Source organism: Nomia melanderi, chromosome 11 (assembly GCF_051020985.1).
Source record: "Nomia melanderi isolate GNS246 chromosome 11, iyNomMela1, whole genome shotgun sequence".
NCBI lineage: Eukaryota > Metazoa > Arthropoda > Insecta > Hymenoptera > Halictidae > Nomia > Nomia melanderi.
The window spans coordinates 14,936,495-14,953,353 of NC_135009.1; the positions used below are offsets into that span (position 1 = coordinate 14,936,495).

General features: G+C 43.7%; 2 protein-coding genes across 3 annotated transcripts in view; both read right to left on the bottom strand.

The window, feature by feature from the left end:
- The window catches only part of nmo (serine/threonine-protein kinase nemo), a 258,417-nt gene extending 249,261 nt beyond the window's left edge, over window positions 1–9,156 (bottom strand). The window contains 1 exon segment of the mRNA XM_076372222.1: window positions 7,173–9,156. Within this exon segment, the coding sequence (XP_076228337.1) occupies window positions 7,173–7,450 (278 nt within the window). The 5' untranslated portion in view covers window positions 7,451–9,156.
- Window positions 9,157–9,579: 423 nt separating this feature from the next.
- LOC116432186 (ubiquitin-protein ligase E3B) lies at window positions 9,580–16,618 on the bottom strand. Of its 2 annotated transcripts, XM_031988703.2 has the most exons (16): window positions 16,086–16,618; window positions 15,641–15,790; window positions 15,226–15,553; window positions 14,968–15,156; window positions 14,704–14,895; window positions 14,438–14,627; window positions 14,125–14,364; window positions 13,889–14,060; window positions 13,689–13,807; window positions 13,455–13,579; window positions 13,181–13,383; window positions 12,812–13,112; window positions 12,349–12,741; window positions 12,107–12,271; window positions 11,927–12,038; window positions 9,580–11,855 (listed from the first exon to the last, which is right to left on the bottom strand). In XM_031988703.2, exons 1-16 carry the CDS (start codon window positions 16,232–16,234, stop codon window positions 11,683–11,685), a joined length of 3,201 nt encoding a protein of 1,066 aa, XP_031844563.1. In that variant the 5' UTR covers window positions 16,235–16,618; the 3' UTR covers window positions 9,580–11,682. The 2 variants fall into 2 exon arrangements, with proteins under 2 accessions (XP_031844563.1, XP_031844564.1); XM_031988704.2 differs by lacking the exon at window positions 16,086–16,618 and having other exon boundaries at window positions 15,645–15,790.
- Window positions 16,619–16,859: the final 241 nt, after the last annotated feature.

Consider the following 16,859-nt stretch of genomic DNA (forward strand, 5'->3'; position numbering starts at 1 on the left):
AACTATTCTCTCCCCCCGCGACCCCCGAGCGCCGCCGCGTGTTTTATTAATGGAAAAAGTCTCGTGAATTATCGAACAATCGCGCGCCGCGACGGGCTTTGGATCCGACGAGAGCGGATCGAGGGAAGTCGAGTGGACGGTTTCGACTGCGAATGGAAACGCCAGGTGCGAGTTGATTCAACGAAAGGAATCATCTCTTTTTGCGAGGATTTCGATGGACGGAGGTGCGAGCGAATGTTTGTTGTTGCGCTTTGACCCGTTCGCTGCTAGCGCTGCTTTCGGAACGGTCTCCGGGGTTGGAATATTTTGTTAATTTGCGCTCGAGGTGACTCTCGCCTACCACTTTGATATAAGAAAATTATACAATTTTATATATGATACTAAATTCTGTATAATGCATCGATATGTAGAATATTGAAATAGATTAAGTTATGTATGTTTTCTCATTACTTGCAAAGAATGTCTGTATCTTATCAGAAAATGTGGAATATATCTAGCGGAACACTTTCGGCTGCGAAGGGTTAAATAACACGTATCGTCTGTATAGAGTACAAATAATAATACGGCGATATCGAAATCTCCGGGTGCAAAGGGTTAATCGCGCGGCCTTGCGTTTCCAGATTGCAGAAGAAAAACATCTTCCAGAGGGAAAAAGACAGAAGCGCGTTTGAAGTGGTTTCGAGCCGCATGATTCGCGTGGAAACGATAAGATTACAATTGCCGATGCATTATTATTTCGCAACGTAACGAAACTTGTGTTTAGGACGAGGGCGCATTAAGTCGAATCCGGAGGCATCGAGTCGACGAATAATCATTCCCAGAAAGAATACAAATTATCCGTCCATTAGGAAGGGAGAGGAGTCGCGAGACAAAAACTCGAGGCAGGAGGAGGACCGAGAAAAATGAGCCTCAGAAATTCCCCGATCAATTATTTATAAACGATTTAATACGGCAGCTGGAATCGAAACGCGGAGACGGCGAACGATTATTCGGAGAAGAATGAGAGACCGTTTACAGCGAACGGTGAACGTCGAGGGAGGAGGGACAAACTCGATGAATCAGAATGGTGAGCAACTATTTCCATATCTCGAGTACAATAATCTCTAATTGCGTGTCCAGATAAAGAGGGGTAACTCTGGGTCGAGCGGACCGCAGCAAGAAACGGGGGAAATTTATTTTATCGTTAACATTCCGCGAATTAACCCTTCAAAGAGGATTACTGCCGTTCTAACAACTTCAGGCTGCGCTGTCCACAATTGGAAATTCCGAATGAATTGAATTATTTCAGTAACAAGAGGGACTCGAGTACAATTCCCCTCTCTTCATTTGGAACTTCTCTGAAAGAATAATACCCGTATCATCTCCATTTCGTTATCAATGCAAAATTCGTTAGCGACGCCGGTCGAGTCCAAAGAAACTGATGAAAAGGTTATCAGGAATTTGAAAAAAATTCTTCGCGCGGACGGATCGGCGCCGTGGGTCTCTCGATGGCCGTGTCTACGTCACATTCGTGTCACTTAGACCCGAATCTATGCGTTATGCAACGCAAAAGGCCGCCGTGGGACCTGTGCGCGGCCTTCATTTAGAAACGCGAGAGAGCCCCTATACGCAATCCGGTCACGATTCCGCTTTATCTCGGAATGCCGCGGTCGCCATGGCGACCCCACGACACCCCCACACCCTCGCCGCGTCGATTCTCATCCCTCGGGAAACCGCTGACGCGGTGGCTCTATACATTTCCCGCGCTTTTTCACGCGAATTTTTCTTACTTTGTACCCGCCGCGAAATCGAGATCACTCTGGAACTTCGGTATTCCTTTCCGCCGATCCCGTCGACCCTCTCGAGACCACGCTATCCATAGTGGGAAATATTTTCTATCCAGTTTCTTGTTTCTCCGAGGATTAACGAGAGAATTCCTTCTGCGAATTAATAGTTATTCTTGGAAATAAATATACTCGTGCTTCGGAAGGATTAACCCTTTGCACTCGAGAGGTGACTCTCGGTCGCCACGTGATCTGACGCAATAAAGCTATAAAATCTGAACTTTGTATGTCTCGATACGTGAAATATTCGAATAAAATAGCTTTGTTCCTCGATGTACTTCTGATTTCCCTGCAAGTTAGTTTCAAAGAATATCGTCTTTCTTTTGTCAAAAAGTGTTTAATATTTTTAGTGAGATTATAGTAGAATTCTTTTGCAGCAAAGAAAAGCAGCAATTATTCACTATTTAGCGTTACAATCCTTGTATTGCGTTATTATCCACTTAGTTACGTTATTACACATTTCTATTCGATATCGGTTATCTTGTACGTTACGATTGTTCTCGAGTAATTTAGATGAATCTTCGGTGACTGGCGTGGTAACGTGTTGAGGGTAGTTTTCTCTTACCGATCGGATGATCCCTTTTAGATGAATAAACCAATACCTATGTGAACATTCATTTCGCTTGTTTTCAAATATTACGTTTTGCTAATAAGTTTTCTTCATCACTTATATTATGTGTAGCCTCGAACAAAATGACTTCGATTCCACATGGAAGTGGTGCAAGATTGCAAACAGTCGTGTTACTACATATTTACCGGTAAAAACTACATGTTCCCCGTGCGACTCGTCGGAAAGGGACGCCGATCGGCGCGACGCGAAGAATTTCAGACACTCCAGGTGCGTCGATCGCTTATCGAGCGTGACATTTCGTTTAACAGCGTCCAAATCAACGGTCAACGCGTTTAACGAGGAACCGACGGCCCTGTTTACGGACAAAACAACTCGATATCGGATCGGAATCGATGTTTTTATCGCGTCACGAATCGCGCGGAAAGTAAATAGGAATTATTGGGCTCGCCGGTATCCGGCGTCGACCGACTCTTTTCTTAGTTTTAATTGTAAAGGAAAATCAACCACTCGATGCATACACAACCAAAGATCCTCTCTGCATTCATATTCGTGCCTTCATCGATTTATTTTCCGTTTCACCCTTATCGCTAATACCCTCTCGTTCCGTGTTTACCAATCCCGAATCCGTAAAACAGCGTCGTTGACCGAATTTACATAAATTCGAGTACCGACGCGCAACGGATAAATACAACGCAGCAACGATTCGGTCGCTTGTAAACAATCATGAATACAAAAAGCGTCGGCGTTCCGTAATGACGAACAGGTCGCGCTCGGATCGCCGACCATCCGAATAAAGAATGTACCCAAATCCAGTGGGTCCGGTTCGACCGAGCAATTATCGAGTAATTATCCCGCTGACGGGGTAACGAGAATTACTGCCGGCCACTAAAACAGCTGCCATTTTTTCCTTCGACCGCGTTCGAACGGAACCCGTCGAAATCTGCGGCAGGTAAACCTGCCGCGCGCGAAAGCAAAACAGCGGGAAAGGGGCGGTTTCGGTTTTTATTGTGCCTCACCCCGCGCCGTTCGTTCCCCGACTGACAAAAGCGAACGTTCTCGGGGATGTTTTGAAAGCGCGCGTTTCGGAAGCGGTCAAAGTTGTTTATGCAAGGCCAACGTCCAGATTTCGAATCTAATCTTCGGCTTTGGCTTAAATACTCGCACGCCGGACTCGTCTCGACGGATTTTTCACGATATCGCGATTGCTTGGCGACTCGAATGCTCACTTTTTTTAACCCACTCGCCGCAAGGACGGAATTATGATTCATCCGTGCTGGCGAACGTCGGAACGCTTCGCGTTAGGATGCGTTTCAAATATGATCGCAGTCTAGTGAATAAGTTAACAGATTTTCAGGTAGTTAATGCGATTTTTGATAAAACCGAAATTTCCTTGATGTTTTTGAGATTTTTGATTAGTACAATATCTCGCGTTGAACTTCTCAACGTTTCGTTTTTGTCAGAGGCGTGTACGGACCGCGAGTTCGCTTATTTAGAAATATAACCATCCCAGACAGCCAAGGTGAACCAGCGGCAATGGAAAGCCGTGGAAATCGAATTCGTTTAAGGCTGGCCACTCCGCTGGATCAAATAATCGGAGGATTCTTGTATTTCAGCAGGATGTTATCGGGAACGTTATTAATATTGATGAAACGCTGGAACGGTCCAAGTATTCGTTCAAGGTTCGAACCGACAAACACTTTTACATTCGTTCAACTTTTATGCTCTTCGGTCCGACTCGATCCACGGTTCCCACTGCGAAATGTTAATTATGTATAATTATTCGCAACTAAATCACACCGATATCCCGTAAGAAATCAAAGCGAAACACACACGTATGCTGAATATCGAATCCGTTCAGCCCTCAGGAAAGACGCGCAAGGAGTTACGTCGAAGCCGAATTTCCCGCGTGAATAGGGGCCGAGTTCACCGACGAAATAAGGAAACCGTGACGACGGTAACAAGCCTTTTAACGCCCGCCCGCGCGCGTTCCTCCGTAGATAACAGGGCGCCCGAATCCCGCGTCTCGATGCGATCGATCATTATCCGGTTGTCGTTCGTATCGCGTCGCACATGAAAAATCGCGTGCGAAAAGGAGGAAAAAGAAAAGTAAACTACACGTCGTATCGCTGTAACGGCGCGAACGAGAATTTTTCAACCGCCGGGAACCAGTCCGGCGCCTAATGAGGCGGAACGAGCCACCGGCCATAATTCCTGCGGTGACACCGTGAAATTCGCCGAAATTCGGGCTTGACGGCAGTTTGTCGGATATCGGAGGGGCGGGGATCGTCGATAACGGCCGATCGACGCGACCAAGGAGTTTCTGTTCGATAGAGCGCCAGAATAGAGTGTGCACGGAGAAAGGTTTGCTCTAGCTTTTACAGGACATGTTGATTCTAGCAGCGTAGCAGAGCTTCCAGACACGTTGCGTGATAGGGAATTTGTTATAAAGACACTTTGAGAGTAACTCTATCGCCTGGAGCAAAGTTAAACCCGTGTATTGTCTATTTCTGATCGGAACTAGTCGATTAACCCTTTGCGCCGGATGCCGCGTTTCGACGAGATGAAATATTCAGATTTCGAAGACGTGGACAAACGATCTAATTAGTCGAAGAGATCAACACGCCGTTTTTCTATCAATTAAGCAACTGATATGTAATTTAGCTTCGTACGTTGAAGGTTTATGTTTCGAAGGATCTTCGTCTCCAAAGGGTTAACATGGTTTCTAGATCATTCGGTGGGGATGTGAGAAGTAGCTTTAAGGTTTGCAATTCCAAAAAGGACTCTACCAAAGGATCAAACGTTTCACTAGCTTCTTCGCGCAGTGACCGGCTAAACGAAACTGGACGCAATCTGAACGCAAGCGAGTCGTCGACGTGGTTCGTTTTTCTGGTAAAGGACCGAGCGACCATCACGGATGACCACTCGCCGCCTGACAAAATGCAGATGATGCAGCCTCGCCCCGGCCAGCCGCATTACGAAACGAAAGCATTAAAAGCGTAATTGGATTGCGCGATGCCCGTTGACGTCACCGATCGAACGTAGGGGGAAGAAGGAATTCCTCGGTAAGGCGAGGAGTAAAATGGTACAGCAGCGAGTGCTGCTTAAAGGCGGATAAATCATGGAAACAAGTTCGCGCGACAATACGTCATCCTATTCGCGGTACCGAGCAAGAAACTACCGACGCTCGCGCTCGCTCGCTCGCTCGCCCGCGCGCGCACAGTGGATGCACACGCCGGGCAAAAAGGTCGGAGCAGAGATTTATATTGCCGCTTATCGAACTCACAAATTACTCGGGGCACGGAGCTAGGAAAAAAGGCAACGATTTATGCACACGCCGAAGAGCCACGGTGCAAGTTCGCTTCTCGGGGGAAAACTCGGGACGACTTATCATTACGAAGAAAAGCGTGTTAATGAGTTGACCTGGCAGGATCAAAATATTTGATAAGCTCGAAGGACAAGTCCGATGGTGAATACTATCGTGCAGGGCTTCGAATGGGGATATTCCGAATTTAAGGGGAGAGATGTTTGCCCATTAAACTTTCCGAGATGTAGTATGTCTAAGATATATTCTGTTTAATTATCTTTATGTTTTATTTCCTTTAATCTATTTGTTTTATTTCGCTTTAGCGGAGAATTGACAAAATGTAAGGTTTTATTGCCAAGTTTAGGCTAAGTATCGTGACCGTTACCTATTGTTAAGGCCGTTTGACTGGAATCATCCCCCAAACCTGCTATATAACTTCGGAGTCGCATATATCCGTGCTCTTTTAAGTCTCATTTCAGTTTATTGCTACAACCTGGCATGACACTTTATTGTCGTGCCATTCGTTCATAAAATCCCTTAGGAAACTCGGAACGGCACTTTTAACGTGCACAAACAATTACTTGGAATCCAAAGCATTACCTTAGCTGACCGAATGCCTAAACTCGGTGGCTCTTAACGCCTTCGTATAACATATTTGTGACGCTCAACAGTTTGCATCTTGGAAAATTCCATTCCGTTCGTACACGCGTTAATCGTTATTCTACACTTATTCTAAGTGCAAGTGTTGTATTTGCATAGCATTATAACGGCACATGCGAGTTTTCATATTTCATATTTTCCGTATGCATACAACGAGAAAGAAAATTCGCGCGAAAACAGAAATCGGTTCAACGATCTTCTGTAAAAGCACCAATAATTGACCAGTTAAAAAAAACTGTCTGCGTAATTAACAGTAAACGCTTGCTCCTTTATTCAAGCGTGAAAATGCTGTTTCAACTTACATTATGTAACAAAACCAACTTTTACGAAATACTTATATCGCGCCTTTATCAAACAATTACTTTTAACCCTTTGAACTCTGTAGGCTCCAATATTGCACCAGTTATAATATCAAATATTTTAACGAATCAAAGAAACTACCCTAAAATTATTCGATTCTCCACACATCCAAATTTCGTGCTAAAGAAAATAAAAGATGGAAGAAATGTTATAGCATTTCTAATTTTCGCTGGGAATACTATAAAAATTAGTTGCAGTTGCTGATAGATTACAAAACAACCTGGAGTGCTAAGGGTTAAATTTTCAACAAAATAAAAGATCTAAAAAGTGTTATAATTCATTCTCGGTACTACACAAATCGGTTGTAGTTGATAGGTTACAAAACCGTCCAGAATGCCAACGATTAGAAACCTCATTTTCCACGTTTCCCCGAAAGATCCTCTAGCAGGTCGATTACCGGTGCCTTTACTTTTCGTCATTCGTGAAACGGTAAAAAAATCAAGGCATTACTCACCAAACGACGCCGAATGCACCGTATCCGATGGGTCTGTCCGGCTGAACGGGATCCTGGGCTGGCGGCGGCGGCGGGGGTGCAGGCGCAGCAGGGTGGTAGTAGGTGGGGGGTGCCTGGGCCGCAGCCGCGGCCGCGGCCGCCACGGCGAGGACCGCTTGGCCGGGATGGGCCCCGGTTGTCCCGCCGCCGCCTGTCGCTCCCGCCCCACCCCCCTGCACCAGCGACATAGACACGCTCATGGACACCCGCGAGTGCCGGCTGGGCCCAACTACTGCCATCAAAACTCTCCGCTCTCCCTGGGGGCCAACCTCCTCTCAACCCTTTCCTTGGTTCACCGCCACCGCCACCGCCAACGGTCTCTGCTTCTTCGAGGAAGAACCCGAGACACGCCTCTCCTCCGCGCCCCCCTCGCCAGACGTTCCAGTATCTCGAAACGAGCGTCGATTTTTCTCCGTCACTGGCTCACCTTTCCCGCGTCGGAGGGCAGAGGGGCAGACACGCACATGTATACGGTACGCACACACACTGTTCCTCCCCCAATGATCCTTGTCGGCCGCGGTCGAGAGACACCGGTACGCGCGCGAGACACTGACACACAACTCCGTCCGGGTCGTTCCCTTTAATCTGTTCCTCTTCACCGGTACCCTCGATCGCCGGTTCTTCTATCGTTCGATCCGAGAGAGCGTTCGTTCGGGTCGATCCGTGGTTGATCTGACGATTTGTTCGTGCTCGAACCCGGTGCCTCGAGGTTCCTCGGTTAACACTGTCGCAGCGTTTCCGGTCCCATCGCTTGCCGGTAGATCAGTCGATCGATGGATCGCACGAGATTTCCGGTGGGAAACGCGACGTCGGCTGGTGCGCGTTTCGAATCGCCCGCGCTTCGGCGGGAATGGGTGCTGGAGTGGGGCGTTGCGGGAATCGAGGGACGAGGTTTCGTGACACCGCACGCTCGGTAGCGACCGTGATCGCGTCCTTTATCGTGACCGCGACGGGATGCGATAACACGCGCGGCGCAGAGCAGAGTGGCCGATTCTTGGAAAAGAACGGTCAGTCGATGTCCTCGTGCGCGTTTCGGTACGCGCCGTTGTCGGGGCGTTGTGTGTCAGACGTCCCCTCGGATGCGTTCCTCGGAACGGCCCTGGCGCACGTCCGTCCGGTGTTGTTGCTGGACAATTTCCGATGGTAAACGTGTCCTCGATGCGTGGAACGTCACCGGTCACGGGCACGTTCTCGTCGGAGGATACTCGCCGCTGGTACAGCGTTCTCTGTTATCGCCAGCTCCGTCGGGGGCGGTCACTCGGCGAGCGACGCTTAGGTTATGTTTGACACACGCACGCACGCTAGCCGTTCTCGCTCCCTCTTCGCCGTCAGTTACGCTCAGCTGGCCTCATAACGTTCGCGTTCCGCGTAGGGACGGCGGCGGATGGAGGGGTGGGGAGAGCGGTGTGCTTGTCCGTAAGGAACCCACGGGTAAGCGCGAGAAGAAAACAGAGAAAGGAACCGCGAATGGGGGGGAAACACACTTGGAAAGGCTCGGTCGAGTCCTCGATGGCCAACGACGATCTCCGGCTTTACCGGGACCGAATTTGTTATTCGGCGGTCCTCGCGCACGACCACCGACCGATATCTCTTTCTCTCTCTCTCACGCTCTCGTCCTCTCTTTCTCTTTCTCTCACGCTATCTCTCTCTCTCTCTCTCTTTCTCTCTCCTTTCACTCTCTCTCTCTCTCTTTCTCTTCAACACTGTCCGGGTCCTACGGCCGAGCCAAGAACACTTGCCACTTCTCTCTCTCGGTGCCAGATACCGTCGGAGCACGCACACACCAAAAACAAAAAGGGGAAAAACAAAATGAAACACGCGCGCGCGCACACACAGAAGCGAGAGAGGGAGAGAAAGAGAAAAAAAGGAGTCTCTCGCGTTAGCCGCGATGGAGGGATCGTCGCGGTACGAACGGAAACGCACGTGTTCTCGCAACGAAGGCTTGCTGGCCACTGGCCGAAGGGGAAGGCGAGCTGTGCTGTCTACAGCGCCAGCTGCTCACAAAGGGGGGTCACGTGACCCTGCGCATTGACGCGACGCGCAGCGGAACCAGCGATTCCTGCGTCCCCTTTGGAAAATACGATCGCCGATATGTTCTACCCGGGCTATTCTCCTTACCCTTTGTGCCTTTTAATTCGATTAACGTCTCGTTCGCGAATACAGAGGGTGTATCAAGGAAATTCGTAACGGGACTGTCATTTTTATCCGTAACGTTCGTTACTTATGCCCGGCGACAAACAACGCGGAAACATTTGAAAGTTTTTAATCCCCCCGGGGGTAGGGGATCGCTCTAGGGTGGTTTCTATTTGCCGATGGGGTGGTTCTCGTGCATGCAGAGTAAATGAGACAATCGTTTGACAAATATAACTGTAGTTGAACGTATATATTTACAGGATTGTTGTGAATCACTGTCGGAACGTATTAAATTAAAAAATCATTCTCGTTACTTCGCCGCGACGCGACAACTTACATTCATAAAAAATGCTACGCAAGTACGAACAGTTTCAAACCAGCGATTTACAAAGCACAGTTTCTGCCTGTCGGTACGATTGTAAGAAAAAATTGGAGCGCGCCGGAACGATTGCCGTACGAGTCTCCTTTGTCGCGACGCTCGTGTTAAATGCATAGGACGGCTCGGAGAAGACGCGTACGGTAGTCCGGTCGTCCTCTGCGCGCTGGTCTCTCGAACCAACGCGACGGTCTTATCTTACAATCGCAACATTGTTATTCGAACATTTTATTGCGTACATCCGTGTCTGCATCGATATCCACATTTATCATACACATGTATCGTTTCGGTGATAAGTATACCCATAAAGGAGAGTATTATCTGTTTGTTGTTTCTCTGTTCAATTGTACACATATTTGCGAGGCATGTATTCACAATTAACAATACGAGAGTAGCAAAACCCGATAAAATTCTGTTCGAATGTAACAAAGGCCAAAATTATTGTGTTCGGTATTTTCCTTCATTTCTTTTTTTCCTTCTCCCCCGCCCCTATACATAATTGAAAATAATTTCTTTTCGTTTTTTTTCTTCTTCTTCATTTCATTCTTTCATTCTAGCGATCACATTGAGCACGTTTAACGAGCTAGTTTAGTACACGTTTAAAATCTAATTCATTCTTATGATCTCTATAATTATCGTTCTAGAAACGCCTGTGTCTCGTTACTTACTCCTAGGCGACGTAGGTACAATCTGTGAATACAGGCCTGAAGAACTTACAGTACGATCGTGTAGGAAAATATGAAAGTGTTTTATGCATCTCGAAATCATCTCCTCGCGCGCTACGCATAGGCTTCTATCTTTGGTCTGACCGAATTCCCGTCGACAATGGTTCTAACACTCGTTCGCCGAAAGAACGCGTGATCCGCGAGAGAAAAATAAATTTCGCTCTAGTATCCGTTTAACTCCTCGCTATATTGCAGATAACACAGTCCTCGTGCTCCCATTCTTTTTGTTCTCTGTTTTTTTTTCCTCTTTAATTTCTATTCGCGTTCATCAGACACGTACAAAGACCGCAGACGAAGTATAGTTACAAGAGGTCCTGCCCGAGACGATCGGGCAGGAGGACAAACATCACAAACTTTCTCGACCCGACTAAATCTGATGCTAAAAGATGTACACGATGAGGGACTTCAAGCTCATCGGTGCCCGTGATCCCGATGTTGTCGATTTCCGTAGGAATCCACGTGATTCCGCGTGCGTTCAGCTTGAAAATGTTTGTACAAAATGTTACTGTAACGATCCTTTCGCGATCGGAGCTACGATCGTTCTTGTAAATTTATAAAGTTTTAGAAATATTCGAAACCCTTCTGTTTCAGTTTTCACTGGGCACCGACGGGCACGGACATTTAACGTTTACCTCGCGTGTTTGTTACTGTTTTATTAATTCACTAACATTAATTCATGGTATTTATGTACTAACAAGCGCACAGGTATTAGCAATATTAAGCTCATGAGGTACAGTGTGCTTTACACCATAAGTAATCTAGTCATTTGGCGATAGATTGTATAGAATTAAAGATGAAAGACGTAATCGGCGTTAAAACAAGGTGTTGCGTAAGCGTACATAAATCACATGTACACACACCCGTAATTATTATACACTGAAATCTCATGGAAACTTCAAAGAATATTGAAAAGTAGTTCGTCATTTTTCTTTCGTTCCTGGATTGAAGCGGAGGTAAATAGAATTATAAGAATATCAATAATCTCTTACGAAGGTAACAGAAGAGAATGTTTTTTCCACTTCGTACGAACAGTGTTTCATAAAATTTGTGCGAACCCTCGGCTTGATGCACAACAGTTTTCATTCTTCATTCAACTTTGTACAGACAACATACATCGGCTACCATTTTTAGTTCAGTTTCTTTTTTTAATCGCTAGACACTATTCAATCACTTTGTATAAATTTTCATTAGGTATTATTGAGCGACAACATCACTGCGATCTCAAGTCAGTACTAGATTAAGACAGCTCGAAGCCAGTGTTACTAGTAACTGCGTAACGCAACTTCTCCCTTAGCGTGCTCTTCTTTTGGTAATTGGGTAATTTAAGTAAATTAAAACACGTAGAGGACGTAGGCAAACGATTCTGCGGATCCTTCTTGCGAATTGTGAAGAATCCTCTGATCACGCTACCTGATTTAAAGAAGAGAAACATAGACAACAGGAAATATTACACAATTCCGAGGAAGTATAGAATTTCGTACCTATCGTATCACCCGTATCTTCATCGTCGCCAACTTCTACACAGCGGATAGTAAAAGGTGGCTCTAAATGAGCGAAACCCAATAAAGGTGACTTTGAGCAGCTAGTAACGAACTGCGAAGCAAGCAAAACGAATAAATATTAGTCATAACAACTCTCCGATGCAATACGATAAATAATACCTTCAAGAATAAGCCCCTTTCTTCTTCGGAGAAATCTTTTTCTAAAATGTCCCATAACCAACACACTACGCGATGGCTGTCATGGAAACCGCCGTAATATTTCGTATGCTTACGCAGATCCCGTAAATCTAACGGAACATTATCGCCCGAAATTAATCGCTGCAGCTAAGAAAAGAAAAAGGAATTTGAAGTACAAACATTGCACACTTAACCACCGGTGTCTTACGTAAGTTTCGTCTTACTTCTGGAGTCGAAAACAACGCCAACCATTCAGGGTTAATTATAGAACGGAACCCTTTAATGAAAGCAGCCGTTTGATCCTTTATTTGCATATGCATTCTGAAATGAGCCATTAAGTGTATATAATTAATTTTATTCTCGTTGGTGACCGGCACCGCTCGTCCTCCAGGAATTAATTCGTGTGTAACTAGTTTGCCTAGAACGTCTTCATCAAGAGAGAAAGTCAATTCTAACTGTCTAACATCACCCTTGTAATGTTTCACTAGAGTGAGACTACGATACAAGTCTCTGTCTAACGAAGCTAATTCGTCCAACCAGCTATACAATGCCCCCCCGGTTTGGCCAGAAAATTGGGAAACAAAGAAGGAAGCGAAAGGTACATCTACAACAATACCCTGAAAAAAAATATAACGTCTAAGTACGAAGCAGGAATACATGTTTCAAAATAATTCAACGTTCACTTACTTCATATACAGCTTTACCCAACATACGTCCAACAAATTCGAACAGCTGCAAGTGATTATCTTGCATAGAGGATGTGGGAGACGGATAAAGTCGATTTTCAGTCGTGGCTTTGAACAAATTCAAAGACGGATCGAAAACTTTCTTTATCGTTTCTTCCAGAAATTCTTTAAACACTCCGTCTTGGTCAATGCCGGCTTCGGCTAAACCCTGCTCATTTACAAAACGAACCCTGATCACACCTTTCAATGCCTGAGAAGGTAGCATTGCAAGCTGACGATATCCGTCTTCTACTATACGTGTTCTGAAAGATACGTTCCCATTGTTATTTTATTTTACATTTTTTGGGTAAACGAAAATCTGTACAAGCACCTGTGAACAACGATTAGCGTCGTTGGTGTACTGTTGCAGGCACTCTCGGTCATACCCAATACGTCTTTCTCGTTAGCTACTTGCTTGCGGAATAGTACTACACGTTCTGAATGCGGAATAACATGAGGCATCTTGGAAAGAAGAAGAGCAGCACCGCGTCTACCTTTTTCCAAGTCTGCTAGGAAACCTGACACGCGAACTTCCTGTTTCGGGAATATTTCAATTTTAAAACCACATAAGATAATCTGAGAACTATTTTGTTCAATAGACTTAACTTTGCCAACCAGTGTCCATCTGGGCAAAACGTCCGCCTACAATCTCGCCGATAAATTGCCATTAACAGTGTGTGAAGAGAGGTAAACAAAGGATTATTAGGAACCGCTTTCACGTCTGGAACATCTGAAACGTCATTTCACAACTAAACCGGCTGTCATTTATGAATGTATATGAGAAAACAGGCAGAATTGTAGGTCGTACGAAAATGCAATATGAAGGACTCGATACATACCAAACAAGTTATTCAAAACAGCTTTGTACAAAAACTGATTTAAAAAATATGATATTGTTACAAAGTCGGAAAGCTTGAACGGATCTTGTTGCTCATACATTTCCATGTCATCTAAGATTCTGAAAATGAGGAGTAATGTTTTTATTAATATAGATAGACACTTAACAAATATATATTTCAGAAAGTTCCAATGCACTCACGTGACGTAATGTGTCATACAATCAGACAGTAGTATCAACATTTGAAATTCAGGTGCTGTGCATTTTGTATTAGCAGCTAAATGGTCTAAAAATGCTTTTAAACCACAGTGTGGACCCAATGTTCCCAGGAATAAATACATGTGATATAAAATTTTATCCTGATAGCATAAGCCTGTCGTTATAAGCACATATGTGATTACTGTTGAGTTATTAGAATTGTTTTAATTTATACGTACCAGTTAAAATTTCCATTTTCATCTGTGTAAGCGTATGTAACGCGATTTGGTATAGGGAACATATTAAAGCTATCCTAGTAGTCTCTGGACTCCCCAATTTTCTATAATTTTTAGTATTATTATTCCTATTTGTACGTGCTTCCAAAAATGCTCTTCTAAAAATGTTAGTACCAACAGATGTACTTTGTTGGTCTACAGATGGAGGTATCTCTTTTTCAATGAGTTCTGTCAATGGTTGACCTAACATAAACATTTATAAATACAATCCAAGTTCAGTTAAGGCAACCGTGGAATATGAAGTTTTTTATATTACCAATTAATTGTGTAACTATTCTTCCTGTCCACAGGCATGCTAACTGTGATTTTACATATGGAATAGGTTCTTGTAAAGTTGTATCAACCTTTTGTGCTAACCACCCAAGAATTGGGTGCCAATGAGTTAAGTTACTCTGCTTTGCAACTACATACTGTTGACATGCTTCCAACATTTTTGTTACAACATACTAAAAAACATTATCATAAATTACTGTTGAATTCAAGAAATATTTAAAGATTATATATTTTATGAAAAATATGTACCGTTAGGGAAGGAAAATATAATTCTCTCAACACCTCCTCTCTTTCAATATTAGCCAAATGTATTAAATTAGCCAGTAAACATAATGCATAGCTACCTTCCAATGCATTAAAAACTATTTTTAAATTTTGCTCAGAATTTAATAATCCCAGACTTCGAGCAAACAAATTGGAAGTGATAAATGATGAAATACACTAAACATATATCACAAATATTAGTATATGAGCAAATTTAAAATTAAAGATGAAGTATCATTTTTAACATACCACTGATGACATATTGCTCAGATGATACACCAATGCAGGGACACTAAAAATGTTAATTAAAAACAGTGATACCAACTTGTCTGACATTTGGGAGGAAATTAATGGCCTTAATGCCAATGTAACTGCTGCTGAAAGTGCAATTGGTTTTAAAGCAATTTCTACTCTACCCAATCCCTTCATTAAGAAAGCCTAAAATCAGAAAAATAAGTGAAATAAAACTGCAATATACTGAATAACAGGAAAAGTACTATTAATTACCTGCATTGTAGGATAAAACCCGTTGTTGACTAGGTGACCCATTATATTTGCACAAAGCTGATTCATTCCAGCTCTTAATATTTCCATTCCTTCTACTTTTTGAATTGCCCATGTTCCTGGGGAAGTAAAACTAACTAATGTATGTAATCTCAAATGGATGGATTTGTGATCAGATACTCTTTCTGGTTTAAGATTATCTAAACCATTCAGACAATGAAGTAATAATTTTTTCATTTGTAATATCCATGATATGTAGCGGTCTTTATTTAATACAAGTCCTATGTACGAAGTCTCTGGAGACTCTGAATCAAGAGTCGATACTAAATATCTAAAACATTTTCATTGTTATTTTGTATTGCTTTACCTCTCTGAATATGCATAAAAATATAGATTATGCATTCTTGTATGCACGTACCTACATAATTTCTCTATTCTTCCTTGATCCCTTTCTTTCTTATATACATACAAAAATTTAGTAGTAATCTTGTACATGTGCAAAGCAGGTTTCAACTCTAAACCACTTTCCGTACCACCATCATTGAGAAAATTTGTATCAAAGTCTTCCCTGAAAATTTTATCTTTGATTCATCTATTTACAATGTATTATTTTATTAAAAAATACAGGTACTAAGAAAATATAAACAAATAAAGATATATCCGATGAACAAAAAGTTTAAACAGAAATTCGAATGCGAGCTCGAGGTACTTCAGCAACTCAATGGAACATTACCGAGCGCGTAAGTAAATAATTGTCGTCGACAGATTGACAAACAAAGGCAATGTTTACAGTGACTAACAAAGTCATTGAACACTCGTGTATCGTTGTTGGAAAGGAGACGATTCAATAACAGAAAACTCACAATATTCTTTTACGGGTCAACCAACCCCTAACATAAGCTTGTATTAAGGTGACAGCAACTTCTCTATCTTTTTCATGGGCTCTTTCCTCCCTGGCGGCCTTCGTTTGCTGAAGGAAACTGTCCTTGGACGACTCCTCAGCTTTAAACATTCTGGAGATACCGCGAGCGCCCACCAAGCACCAAATTATGCTAATGCCAAAACATTGTCAGCTGGTCATCCGTGGTTACTAGTTGACACTGCGATACAACCACTCACTAGAAAAACATCCTTCGCAACAACGTATACGTCACGTTGATTTTCTTCGCGAGATAATCACACCGACCGAACGGTAGCGATTGCCACTAACCACACGTTTCTCACTGTCACATAATCCATGTATAGCACCGAATGACAATCAACTGCGACGGCCATTGTTATTAATTTGATTCAGGGCTGAATATTGAGGACAAAGGATATTAGGTTAGGTTAAAAAGCACGTGACTAGTGGCGCCATGAGATCGAGCAAGAAAATTAAACCTCAGACACAGACCACAGACTTAAGTAGGTACAGACTGTGCATACAATATATTTTTCTGTCTACTGTTCTGAAATATCGACACTATCAAAAATACCGTATTACACTAGCGGACTCTACCTGTGGAAAACGAGCGGCTAGCGAACTATGTACAACTGCAACATAACAAACATGTGTTAAGGGAAATTTTTTATAAACGAAAATTTAGAAAAATTCTCGTGTACAATTGTATCGAGTTTTGGGAGTCATATTCGATTCA

Coding starts and splice junctions, on each gene's coding strand:
- LOC116432186 (XM_031988703.2), bottom strand. CDS start 16,234: ATGTTTAAAGCTGAGGAGTCGTCCAAGGACAGTTTCCTTCAGCAAACG. Junction 15,554..15,640: donor AGAATAGAGAAATTATGTAG/GTACGTGCATAC, acceptor AAAATGTTTTAG/ATATTTAGTATCGACTCTTG. Junction 12,039..12,106: donor AAAGGGGCTTATTCTTGAAG/GTATTATTTATC, acceptor CTTGCTTCGCAG/TTCGTTACTAGCTGCTCAAA.